Source organism: Aptenodytes forsteri, unplaced genomic scaffold, assembly GCF_000699145.1.
Source record: "Aptenodytes forsteri isolate BGI_AS27 unplaced genomic scaffold, ASM69914v1 Scaffold193, whole genome shotgun sequence".
Taxonomy (NCBI): domain Eukaryota; kingdom Metazoa; phylum Chordata; class Aves; order Sphenisciformes; family Spheniscidae; genus Aptenodytes; species Aptenodytes forsteri.
In genome coordinates, this window is record NW_008795405.1 from 4,096,934 (window position 1) to 4,109,327 (window position 12,394).

Consider the following 12,394-nt stretch of genomic DNA (forward strand, 5'->3'; position numbering starts at 1 on the left):
TCGGATGTAGGGGAAGCTTCTAGCAGCTTCTCACAGAAGCTACCCCTGTAGCTCCCCCTGCTACCGAAACCTTGCCATGCAAACCCAATATAGGATCTTATTTCTAGAAGCGCTGAGCCTCAAAACCAGTGAGTGCTCCAAAGTTGTTACATATTCCACTAAATTGGATGCCAAATATTTCTTTTTTGAGATCCAAAACTATTTATATGTTGATCTCTCAGTTCCTCACCTTTTGTGTATATAAAATTGAAAGTAATATTTCTTAATCTTGCAGGAGTGGTAGAAGATTAAGTGAATATTTGAGGATAATTTGCATACTGTGCTGCTGAACTTGTGGGTTGATGGTGGCTGACTGCTAGACACCCACCCAGCTGCTCTCTCACTCCCTCTCCTCAATAGGACAGGGGAGAAAATAGGATGAGAAGGTTCATGATTCAAGATAAAGATAAGGAAATCGCTTACCAATTACTGTTGTGGACAAAACAGACTTGATTTTGGGAAAATGAATTTAATTTATTGCCAATTAAAAATAGAGTTGGATGGTGAGAAACAAAGACAAAAAGTAAAACACCCTACCCCATCCCCTCCTTTTCTCAGGTTTGCTCCTTCATTCTTGACTCTTCTACCTCCCCCCCCCCACCCCCAGCAGTGCAGAGGGATGGGGAATGGTGGCTGTGGTCAGTCTGTAAAAGCTCCTCTCTGCCGCTCCTTCCTCCTCACGCTTCTCCCCTGCTCCAATGTGGGTCCTTCCCATGGGCGGCAGTCCTTTATGAATTGCTCCAGCATGGGTCCTCTCTGCAGGCTGTCAGAAAAACCTGTTCCAGTGTGGGCTCTCCATGGGCTGTGGTTCCTTCAGGAAATATCCACCAGCTCTGGCATGGGGGTCCTCCACAGGCTGCAGCGTGGGTGTCTGCTCCACTGTGGTCTTCTCCATGGGCTGCTGGAGAATTTCCACTCAGGTGCCTGAGGCGCCGCTGCCTCCTCCTCCTCCTTTTCTGACCTTGGTGTTTGCAGTTTTGTGGTGGTTTTTTTTTTCCTTTGTTCCTCACTCACAGGCAGCATTTTGTCCTTTCTTAAATATGCTTTCCCAGAGGTGCCACCATCTTGGCTGAGGGGCTCAGCTGTGCCCTGTGGTGGGTCTGTTGTGGAGCTGGCTGGAACTGGCCCCGTCTGCCATGGGGCAGCCCCGGCCTCTCCTGACAGAGGCTGCCCTGCAGCCACCCCACAGCCAGAACCTTACCACGTCAACTCAATACAACACTGCAGAAAATTTCACAAGAGAAAAAATAACGGCATATTTGTAGCTGAGTTTGAATAATGGTTGTACATTGAATGATGAGAAAACAATTAAATGTTGAGTAATTCATTAATTTAATATTATTCCTGTTGTATACTAAACAGCACAAGGCCTGTGTAGAAAGGATACTTGCTTGTGTGACCAAATAGTTTTAACTATCTTAATGAAGAACTATAGAGGACTAAAATAAGGTTATTTGTAATAGTTTTCATTCTGATGTTGCTCAGTTTGTCTCTGTACTCAAACTATACTAAACAGCACAAGGCCTGTGTAGAAAGGATACTTGCTTGTGTGACCAAATAGTTTTAACTATCTTAATGAAGAACTATAGAGGACTAAAATAAGGTTATTTGTAATAGTTTTCATTCTGATGTTGCTCAGTTTGTCTCTGTACTCAAACTAGTCTTTCAGCATACTGTTGTATTTCATCTGTCTGTGTGGGTTCTGTCTGTACTGATGCCTAGCAGGCTTACCGAATATTTAAATATGCTTCGAGAGTAGTCTGATGTATTTGGTATACTGAATAGCTTGGATATTTTAACTGAGAGATTAAAATCTGTCACAATGTGACAAATAGCCCAAGTGATAGGTTGATGATTTAAATATATGGAGGGCTTTTTGCCTGTTGCATTCTTGTGTGTTTTCCTCCTGCTGTGCTTTTAAAACAAGAGAAATAACATCAGGCACCAGGAGAGAACAACAGAATAAATATTAGCAGGTTTATGACTGTTCTCACTTCTCGTTCTGCTCTTTTTATATTAATCTATGTTTATTGAGTGTTTTCAGGAAGTGCACTTGTAAGAGTTGTTCCAGAAGTGTCTGAGTTGTTTGGCAGATGGACTGTTGGATCAAATAGATCACTGTAAGCTTTAAGGGAGAGACCTACTCTTTGCAAACAAGAAAGTCTGTGAAGCACAGGGAAAAATACAGAGCTTGCTGCCCATGGCCCTTTAGTCCTGTCTTCTGCCAGGTTTTGGCAACTGCTAGACTCAACCCTCTCCACCAAGAGTCTATACATTCTTTCTTATGCAAGCTGCTGAACAGTGATCAGATAGCATTAAGTTAGTACTGCTATTAGCCTGGAAACTGGAGGGTGAAGGGTCCATATAACCTGTTACTGATCCCTGGGCTTTCTGCATGTTCCTTCTTGTTTCTGTCCTTCAGGCGCAATGGTTGGTGACCACACCCGCTTGGAGTTCCACAACATTGAGACAGGGATCATGACGGAGAAACGGTACATCTCTGTCATCCCCTCCAGCTTCATTGGCCACCTCCAGAGCCTCATGTTCAATGGGATGCTTTACATTGACCTGTGCAAGAATGGTGATATTGACTATTGCGAGCTGAAGGCACGCTTTGGTCTCCGCAACATTATAGCTGACCCTGTGACATTCAAGACCAAGAGCAGCTACCTGAGCTTGGCCACCTTGCAGGCTTATACATCCATGCACCTCTTCTTTCAGTTCAAGACCACCTCAGCTGATGGTTTCATCCTCTTTAACAGTGGTGATGGCAATGACTTTATTGCAGTTGAACTAGTCAAGGGGTAAGTGACTTTCTGCTATATTCTACCAGCTTATTTATAGATAAACTTACTTATAGGTAAGCTTAAAATGCTTGCATAAAGAGAAATATACTTTATACTCATGTGTTCTCTGTTTGCTGAGGTGTATGGCAAAGCACTTAGACATAAACACTGAAGCTTAAGACTCCTGATTTTGTCACTGACTTCCCCCTGTGGCTGAGGGAAAGACACTTTTACAGTGTGAAATGCTTAAAGTTTTAAGTTATTTGGATCTAGTTAGGCTAATGTTTTGTCCCTTTAACCTGGCAGAATAGCACAGAGGAGGAGGAAATGTGCTGAGGGCTCAGAGTCTCTCTTCCCCCCCCCTTTTTTTCCCCCTTTACCAGACTCGTCGTTTCTGCCATCTCTACTGAAGGAAAAAAAGAGCGTATGGGCTGCTGAATTTATTTCTGCTGGTGATGCTTGAGGAAAAGCAAACTCAGCTTGCTTTTGAGCCGATATGTTATTTTCGCAAGACCAATAGCTTATTAAAAAAATCTTTGTTAGCTGAACAAATTTTGATCTCTTAGACTCATCTAGTCACAGTAGACACGTTTTCCACAAATACAGTTTACTAGTCCTGTTTATTTCAGTATAACTATAGTTCAATCCTGTTTCATTTTTAACTTTGCACATATTTTTGTAAGTGGGACATTGAATAATAAAAAAAGCAAGAGTCACGAGCTCCTGGTGCTCCGAGAGTTGAATTTTGTTGTCTTTTTTTCCTTTCTAAGTTAGAATATTTCTCTTCTATCCTCAGGTGGATTTCTGTGTTTGAACTATATAAATAATTCAGGGTAACACTCCCATGACTTCAGTCTTCTTTAAGGTCTTTATTTTTTGCCGAAAGCTTTGCTAATTGTTTTCCAGATGTTTGACTAAGCCTAGGATCTCATGTGAATTTTAGTACAATATTTTGAGTGAGTTTCCCAATTAACTTCTTAAGGGAGTTATTCAAAACTCAGAATGAATCTGGGGAATATATGCCCCAAATAAGCATATCTAGTGTTGCTCTCCAGTACATTTATCAATATTACCAATTTTAAAAAAATAATTATATGCACAGACAGGGGTTTTGTGGATCTGAGAGAACTTTGTGAAAAAGATGAATGCTTTATGTTTAGAATCTGATTACTCCGAATGTCATAATCTCAAAATATTAGTCCTTACACTTTCTTGGTGGAGAGGAAACTACTATATCTTTTCAAATCAGTGGCTAATATTTTGGCTTCCTAGAACCTTCTAACCCAGAGATGCTTCCCTTCATGACTTTTGTAAGTTAATTTATCAACTCTGGCTAGAATAAGGGTCAGTAGTGCGGGAGTTCTTACACAATTTTAACTAGTTCTTGCTGTGTTTACAGGTATATACACTATGTGTTTGACCTTGGAAATGGACCTAATGTTATCAAAGGCAACAGTGATCGTCCTCTTAATGACAACCAATGGCATAATGTCGTCATCACCAGAGATAACAGTAACACACACAGCCTAAAGGTGGACACTAAGGTGGTCACTCAGGTTATCAATGGTGCCAAAAATCTGGATCTTAAAGGTAAGTTCTACAAGACTGACAGTTCCCCCCCCCCTTTATTCTTGCGCAGCTCAACCAGTGAACAAGAGAAAGCTTGCAGAAACCGTCCATTACAGAACAGTAAATCTAGAATTTGCTGACTTGGGCTTTCAATTTCATTTTTTCCTCTTTCTCCGTTTAGCAACTTCCTGTAGCAGAGTAGTTTCATATTTTGCTTTTTCAGAAATTGATTGTCATCCTACATTTTTTTTTCTAGTTAGGATGCAATTGCAGCTGGGTTTTTTCGTGGTGTGTTGTGTGGTGGGTTTTTTTTTTGTAGTAAAGGAGGCAGAAATGACTTCTTGCACAATATTTTGCTCTGCTTTTAACTTTTTCTGAGCAGCTGTACAGCTTGCTATATTCATGTTGGGAGGGGGGGAAAGCCACTCTAGAAGGTATGTAACTTCCTCCTTTTTGTATGTTTACCCCTTTCTCCTCTAGGTGACCTCTACATTGCTGGCCTAGCTCAAGGCATGTATAGCAACCTCCCGAAACTAGTGGCCTCACGTGATGGATTTCAGGGCTGTCTAGCATCTGTGGACTTGAATGGGCGTCTGCCTGATCTAATCAATGATGCTCTGCACCGCAGTGGGCAGATTGAGCGTGGATGCGAAGGTATAATTGACTTCAGAGAGTGTTCCCTCTCAAGCACTCCCCTTTTACTTCATTGCTGCCCCTGTGCATCTACTTGTCCACCTTACTGTCCATTTCATTAGTTTGCTTTCATCGTGACATTCTTCACTACGCTTATGTCTTCCAAATGCCGCTTAAGGATAGCTAGCTTTTGCGAGCAGCTTTGCAGCTGTTCTCTTGCATACTCCATCCCCTGTGAGGTGGTACCTCCAGTAGTGGAAAAGATGGTACTGGGATGGACTACTATTTACTAGTACTTTTCTCAGCGTGGTTTATTAACATTACAGCACTCTTAAAATACTTTGAAAGAGGTTCTGAGCCTTCAATTCACTTGTGCTTCAGAGCACCCTTTTTTGGGATCCACAGAAGTAAGTATTTTGAAGACCAAGTAGAAGACAGGGGAAATAGAAGGTAGAAGAAACGGAAGGGTGAAGATCTGACCAAAACAGGAGATCCTTTTTGAGGAGGTGGGCCTCCAATGAAAGCACTGTGGGGACATTGTCTCTGCTGGGATCCACAGTAAGTATTTTGAAGACCAAGTAGAGACAGGGGAAATAGAAGGTAGAAGAAACGGAAGGGTGAAGATCTGACCAAAACAGGAGATCCTTTTTGAGGAGGTGGGCCTCCAATGAAAGCACTGTGGGGACATTGTCTCTGCTGTCTGTAAAACCTTTCTCTTCTGTAGTTTCTCTTTTCCAGCCAGTTTAGAAACAAATGTGATGACTGACTTTTTGAAGCATGTAAATAGTAGTGATTTCTTGAAGCTGCTTTAAATAATTTACTGTTCCTGCTAAGCTCCCATTAATTAAAAGAATATTGACATCATCACCACTGACTCAGTAACATGCATATGGCATCAATTCCCAAAGCACTTGGGATACTTATCATCAAAAAACCCAAGGTTTTGCTGACTGGGTTAAATGAAAATCACCGTTATGTCTAGCTCCACTGAATACCAGTTTGCTGTGTTAGCTACTGATAAAACTATCTTCCTCTAGTGACTGGTAAAGTTGTCTGGTATGCATGTTTGCTAAGAAGATGTATGTCCCAAACTGATCCTTCAAGACAGGGCTTCACAAAGTGAAATTAGTCCTTGATCATATTTCACTACTGTGTCAAGATTACAGGTTACATCATGCTGAAGCCTTGCCACTTGTCGAGACTGTCCTTTCTTAGGACTGAAAGTATCATCTTAGTGCTATCTTTGAGTATTCATGAAACGCCAAATTGGCAGTCCAATTAGATCTGATCCCTTCCTTGTCTCCCGGTGTTCTGGTTGGCTGGGAGCTCCTGTGTCTCAGCCCTCCTTCCGCACTCCCACAATAATACTCTGGTTTATGAGAATTTTGTGTCCTGTCACAGGAGCTCACTCAATGTCAACTCCAATTTCACAGCATTGGTAAGTGCTGCACAGCTGTAGGCTGTTCTTCTTTCTGTCTTTCTGCTGTATTTAATAGTGTCTGTTAACAACATTGTTCCTTGTGGAAATGAGCATAGTGTAGCAGAACTTGTGGCTTTGCCCATTTGTGGCAGAGCCAAAATGCCAAAAGAAGTGCACCTTTTCTGTGTTGTCATTTACAAGGTTCAAGGGGGAGGGGAGAAATGTATTTGGGGTTTTTGAAAATGTCTTTTTTTATTATCCTTAGTGCACTGAAAGCTCTTCTTTAATATTAGTGATTTGTGGTAATTCTTCTATTTGAAGTTAGCTTAATCTGTTGGCTATATAGCCTACGTGTTATGTCTACTAGCTCTTCTCCTTCAGAGGACCTCTCGTTAGACTAACCTGTTGTTCTGTGTGGCTCAGGAAGAGAGTCATGATGCTTTCCTGGAAGACTCTGCACCATTATTAGAGCTATGGTGTTTCCTTCTCCTGTACCCAGTGTAGGTCTTTGATTTAGTGTCCTATTACTGAGGTTGCATAAGGTCAGTGCCATTCCCAAAACGTGTAATGTGGCACACACTTTGTGTGCCAATCTGGTACCAGCTCAGCTGCTGCCTGAATGTGGAGATCGGTTCACTCTTAGAAATGTCAGGAATGTGAGTTCCCCTTCTCTTCTAAAGCCTTTCAAACAAGACTCAAAGTTGGAGACAGACCTAAAAAACTGGGTGGGAAGGTCAATGATTGGCCCTCATTCTGCCTTCAGAAGAACTTGATTTTGCAAAGCCGTGCCAGTGCTATCTTCCTGAATGGTCCCTGCTTGGTACCAAGGGAACTGCTGAAGAGGAAGCCATTCGCTTTGCCAGCATGTTTAGGATTAGTAAAAAACCTGAGAATTAGGTCACCAGAAAGCTGTTACCTTTGGTTTTTTGAGTCACAGCAATCCCCAAGGCTTCATCTCATCTTGACTGCTGCCTGCTGGTGCCTGTTCTTACAGTTGCCACTGAAAGTCACACCTACCTCCCCTTCCTCTAAGGAAAGAAAAACTCTAAGTGTGTTCGGTCCTTATTTGTCTCCCTATTTTGTTTCCATCTGAAGTGATCTTGGGTGCAGGCTTAACAATGTTTTTAAGGGCTGAAGTCCCAAGCAGTTCTTGCTGTCTTATGATGTTTAAATGTGTTTATAATAAACAGTTGCAGGCTTTTTGGGTGAACAGTTGTGCTGTGTGTTGATTTGCAGGACATGTCCTTATTTCATCATGAAGGGCAGTGGGACCATGTACATGATAAGAGCATGCATGCTTAAAGAAATGTCATTACATCCCCATGTATGAATCTTGCCTTCTGAATATGGTGTGAGAGAGATTTCTGCTAATGCTTGTCTCTTGTTGTGGCTTTGCTTTCAGAAGCAGAGGAGATTACAAGGTGGCAGCTGTTTTCTCTGAAACTGTCAGTTTGGTCTTAGGACAGAATCAAAGGATGTGGGGAGGAAGGAAGCTTGGAGAATAGTAGAATGTGAGATGTAGGTCAGCAGACAGCACTGTCTCACCTAAGACAGACCAGTACCACTACAGATGGGTGACATCGTTGCAGCTTGTTTGCATTTGTTATCTGTGTATTTCAGTACCCTATTCCATACCACCAATTAAGATTTGCAAGTTTTAATAGGAAAGTAATATTCTTTATTGTCTTGGTTCTACTGCCACTTCCTTTTATTCAGTTTGAGCAACCCATTGAACTTCCTTGGCCACATTGTTCCTCTTATGTGCTCAAGCATAATTCAGCCTTGCTGTGCACCAAAGCACAAACCTACTGCATTATACAATTAGCTGTGTTCCAGTGATGGGTAAGGCAGTGCTCCTATTTGAGCAGGAGCAGGAAGCGCTTTCAATATAAATAATATTTATGTGAGAGCTTTTTTCTTTAGGACCTGGAGAATCCCAAAGCATTCTTAGGCCATATATAGGAGTCATTAACTGAAATGCAGGCATCCTTGAGACTGAAAGTAGTGGTGTTTAATAGCATATAGTAGTGTTAAAAAAAAAAAAAAAAAAAAACAGCTTAAGACCTCAGGCAAGAATTACTTTATCTCTGATTGCCTATCAGTTTTATTCCTATAATTTCTTTAAATTCCATTATCTATGGTGGAATTTGTTTAGGATAGCACAGCTAAGTAACCTCTTTATCCCATTTGTTAGCTGAATTGTCAGCTTCCTTTTGCATTATGCTGCATTATGAAATTCAACTATGTCTTGCAGAGCACTTTAAAGTAGCGAGTGGAGGCCCCTAGAGATGAGCAAAGCATTAGAAACTGAGGTAAAGACGCCCTCTATCGTGACCTGGTTCTCTCCAGTCTCCAGCTCAACAGCCTATGGGATGTGGTTGGAAATTTTTGTACAGCTCCTAAGTTTGAGTAATAGAGGCTATTTCCATTTCTATGTCAGACATACACAGCTTGCGAAACAAGATGTCTGCACTGTGGTGTGTATGCAAGAATTGGAGGATCGAAGAAGTTGTTCCAGGTGACCTTCTTTCCCTCCTTGAAAGTAAACCAATTTAAACTTTGGATCAGCTCCTCCTTGATTCCAGACTTCTAAAATCAATTCTTTTTGCTGAGCGCTTCATTCCTGGTCTTACTACTAGATGAATGGATCAGTTTATTCTACCCACAAAAGTCAAGACTCGGTGACTCACTGCTTTTTCCTCACTGGTCCTGGAAGAAATTAAGCAGATGTCCAACCTTTTGTGGAGTTTAAAGACATTGCCCTAAATATTAATGAGTACTTCCTGCATTTGGGGTGTTTTTTCACTTCTTTATTAATTTGCCATATGTTCTCCTGTGTTTTCCTTTCCTTTATTTGGACATCCTTATGTTGCTTACCATGGGCACTAGAGCTATCTGAAATTCAGCTGCACGTTCTAAATACGTTCACCCCATCCTGCCCCCAGCCAAACAAACCTAACGGCAGTGGTTAAAGAACATTGTATTTCTTCTACAAGGCAGTTTTCTATGTGCTTTAGAGATGTGGCTTCTTCCTCTCCTCTTCACCTTTTCTCACCTGTTCCACACATAACTTCTCACAAAGGAGAGTGATTATTATTAAACTGGCTGACACTGTTCCAGATGTTTTGGGACTTCCTTTTGGTCCTAATTTAATCTTCTTCCAGATTCTGCAGAAAATCATAATCTTGTGCTACTTTCCATGAAATAGTTTAGTTAACCTTTGGAATTCACTGGTGCATGAAAAGCATGCATACAGGCTGGATAATCAGAAACACATTTTGCATACTAAGCAGTATGTGGAAAAGAAAAAAATCTAATCTCATGCTTAAAATCTCACAGCAAGATAATGTCAGAAAGAATTTCACCCTTCATCTGCTCAGCAGTAAAACTTCAAATCTGGTCATACTTCACTTTCTCTGTAGAATCAAAGGTTGTCTGTTGAGGAGAGGAGCATGAATTTATTCCATGATGGTTTGACAGCTCTCCTGTTCTTTATGCTTTTGTATTCCGTTGTCACAGTGCTACTGGATTTATGGAACAAATATAAGCTTTGCTCCACCTCAGCTACAAAGAAGATGAGGAGCAGGGGAGTTAGAAAAAGTGCTTGTTACACAGAAATTACTTTGTTAGAATACATGTTGAAGAAGATGCATGGAGAAATGCATCCTCTTCCTCTTTCCACCCTTCCCCACTTTCTTTTGCATTTTGTTTAAAGAACTCTGGGAATTTTATGGCTCTATGTAGTAGAGCAGTTCCCTTTTGAGCTAGTCAGATTTTTCTTCCCAATTCTGGAAGGTCATTGCCATCTTGAGTCATTCGTGGGCTGTAAAATGATAGCAAAGATTCAAAATATTAAACTTCATAGGAACCACAGGAAACAGCATCTGTACATGCCAGTTTTAATTTACTGGGTTGTAAATGTAAAAGGAGACAATGGGAGAAAGGGAGAGCTACCAATCTCTCTTCAATATCAGCTGTGATATTAGAACTTTTTAAGAACAGAAGGTTATAAAGGTGAGTATGCACTTCTTAAATACCCATCTTTTGAACAATGAGCTCAGTGATTTGGTTGTTTTGTTGTTCCCATTGTGCTGTGTAATAGAAATATGTAACCTTCAGTGGCAAAGGGTTCAGGAGCTGCTGCCTATATTCCCATATTTGTACTCTGCTTTTTCCATGCTGAAAGAGAAAACTTAGAATCAAGGTATAACACATCAAAAACCTATGTGGCTTCCTTGTGAACTGGACTCCATTTAAAAAAAAAAAAAATTCTTGTGCCTAAATTGAAGAGCATCAGTAGTATTATTTTGTTTTGCTTTTTTATGCTCTGCAATTTTCAGAAAGTGTACTTGGATCTTCAGTCAGTCAGACTTGGTAGATTTATGATTCTCTTTTGCCATGTGGACTATGATTTGACCACAGATAACAAGATCATTCCCACCTAGGTGAAAGAGTGAGCTTGTACTACTGTCATTTCTGTTGATTGCTCTGAGATCGATGAAGATTATGTGGGTCTAAAGCCTGAGCTGTCTCTTTGCCTGTTGATGCAAGTTTTCTTAAGGATATATTGAAATCCACGAGCAGGCAACAGCTTGTGAGGGGGCAAGGTTTTACTGTCACTTTATATCCAGTGTCAAGTTCAGTTCTTGGGATAAACAGAGGTTGTCGTCTTCCACAATTATCAGTCCCCTATGGTTTTCTGGCAATAAATCCACTTTGGACAAAAAGCCAGGGCAATCTGTGCTTTTATGAGACAGAAGATTTAAGTTCAGATCCAGAGCCTGGATGTAGAAACAAATGAAAATATTCTTGATTAATATGCTGAAAGTCAAATAGATTTTTTTTTTTTTTACTTAAATGGATTCTAAGTGTTTCTCAAATGAGACAAAATCTCTCTTAAATTATCAGTAAATGCTGAGAGATGGGTGTTAAGAATGTGATCCCCACCCCCCTTCTCTTTCTACTATCTGTAAATTCTGTGACCTTGTGTGTGTGTCTGAATGAAATGCATTTCCTCTTTTTTGTATGTGGTTTTGTTATCTGTTGCTTGGTTGGGTTAAGGTAGCTGTGTCCCTTTGTGTCCTTGTTGCTTATGCTGTCATTCCTGCATGTATTGATTATGCACGTTGGCTGTGATGGTTATACCAATTGCTTTTGTTTATTTAAAGTGATGTGACCCTGGTTTATCTGCCTTTATACTAACCTGTTGTTTATTGTTTTTGCCTTTTTTTGTTTGTTTTTGTTTTGTTTTTTTATTTTTTGCTAACAAAGTTGAGTTGACCAAAGCTGACCTGCAAGGTAGAGAAGGTGGTTCTTCCCCATTACTGGTTTGAACTGAAAGATGCTTTTATGTAACATTTGGTGCCTTTACTGGATGCAGTCACACCTCTGAGATGGGAACAGAATGACAAACCCCAACCCCTCTGGAGGGGATAGCTGGGTTGAAGAAGAAATTGGCAAATAACGGAGGTGTTTTTGTTGACCTTGGGGGTTTGACTGTATCAATCTCTGAATATCCATAAGAGCACAGGTTGATTTCCTGAAATGCCTAATGATTGTTCAGGCAAATAGCTGCTGTGTATAGAGACACAGAAGGTCATCAGAGCTTTACAAAACAAAAAGCTGACTTGGATTCTTCAGTACTGATCTTAAGGAGTTGAGACCAGGAGGTAAAAGCTAGTTTTTTAACATGGACTTTGAAGGAGGGGGGGAAAAAAAAAAAGGCAGAAATAACTTTCTGGAATTTCAGTTAAAAAAAAAAAATCTATTAAGTACAAATTCCCTTAGTTGTTAGATGGCATATTACAAGCCATAATTGATCAAACATATTAATGGTCATGCCTGATCCCTTTGTATCTGCTAATTTTTGTACCCCTCATAGGTCTTTTTTAGAACCTTTTACTGGATAGTCTCTGATTTTTTTTTAAATTTTTTTTTTTTTTTTTTT

The 12,394-nt window shown here is 40.5% G+C and overlaps 1 protein-coding gene across 5 annotated transcripts in view; it reads left to right on the forward strand.

Annotated features, from left to right (window-relative positions):
* The window catches only part of NRXN3 (neurexin 3), a 1,034,251-nt gene that overhangs the window by 423,968 nt on the left and 597,889 nt on the right, over positions 1-12,394 (forward strand). For 4 of the 5 annotated variants that reach the window (XM_009280739.2, XM_019472456.1, XM_019472459.1 and 1 more), the window contains 3 exons: positions 2,462-2,843; positions 4,225-4,415; positions 4,875-5,048. In XM_009280739.2, coding sequence (XP_009279014.1) covers positions 2,462-2,843; positions 4,225-4,415; positions 4,875-5,048 — 747 coding nt within the window. Of the gene's footprint in view, positions 1-2,461; positions 2,844-4,224; positions 4,416-4,874; positions 5,049-11,718; positions 11,746-12,394 lie in introns of all 5 variants that reach the window. The other variant, XM_019472458.1, reaches the window with a different exon arrangement.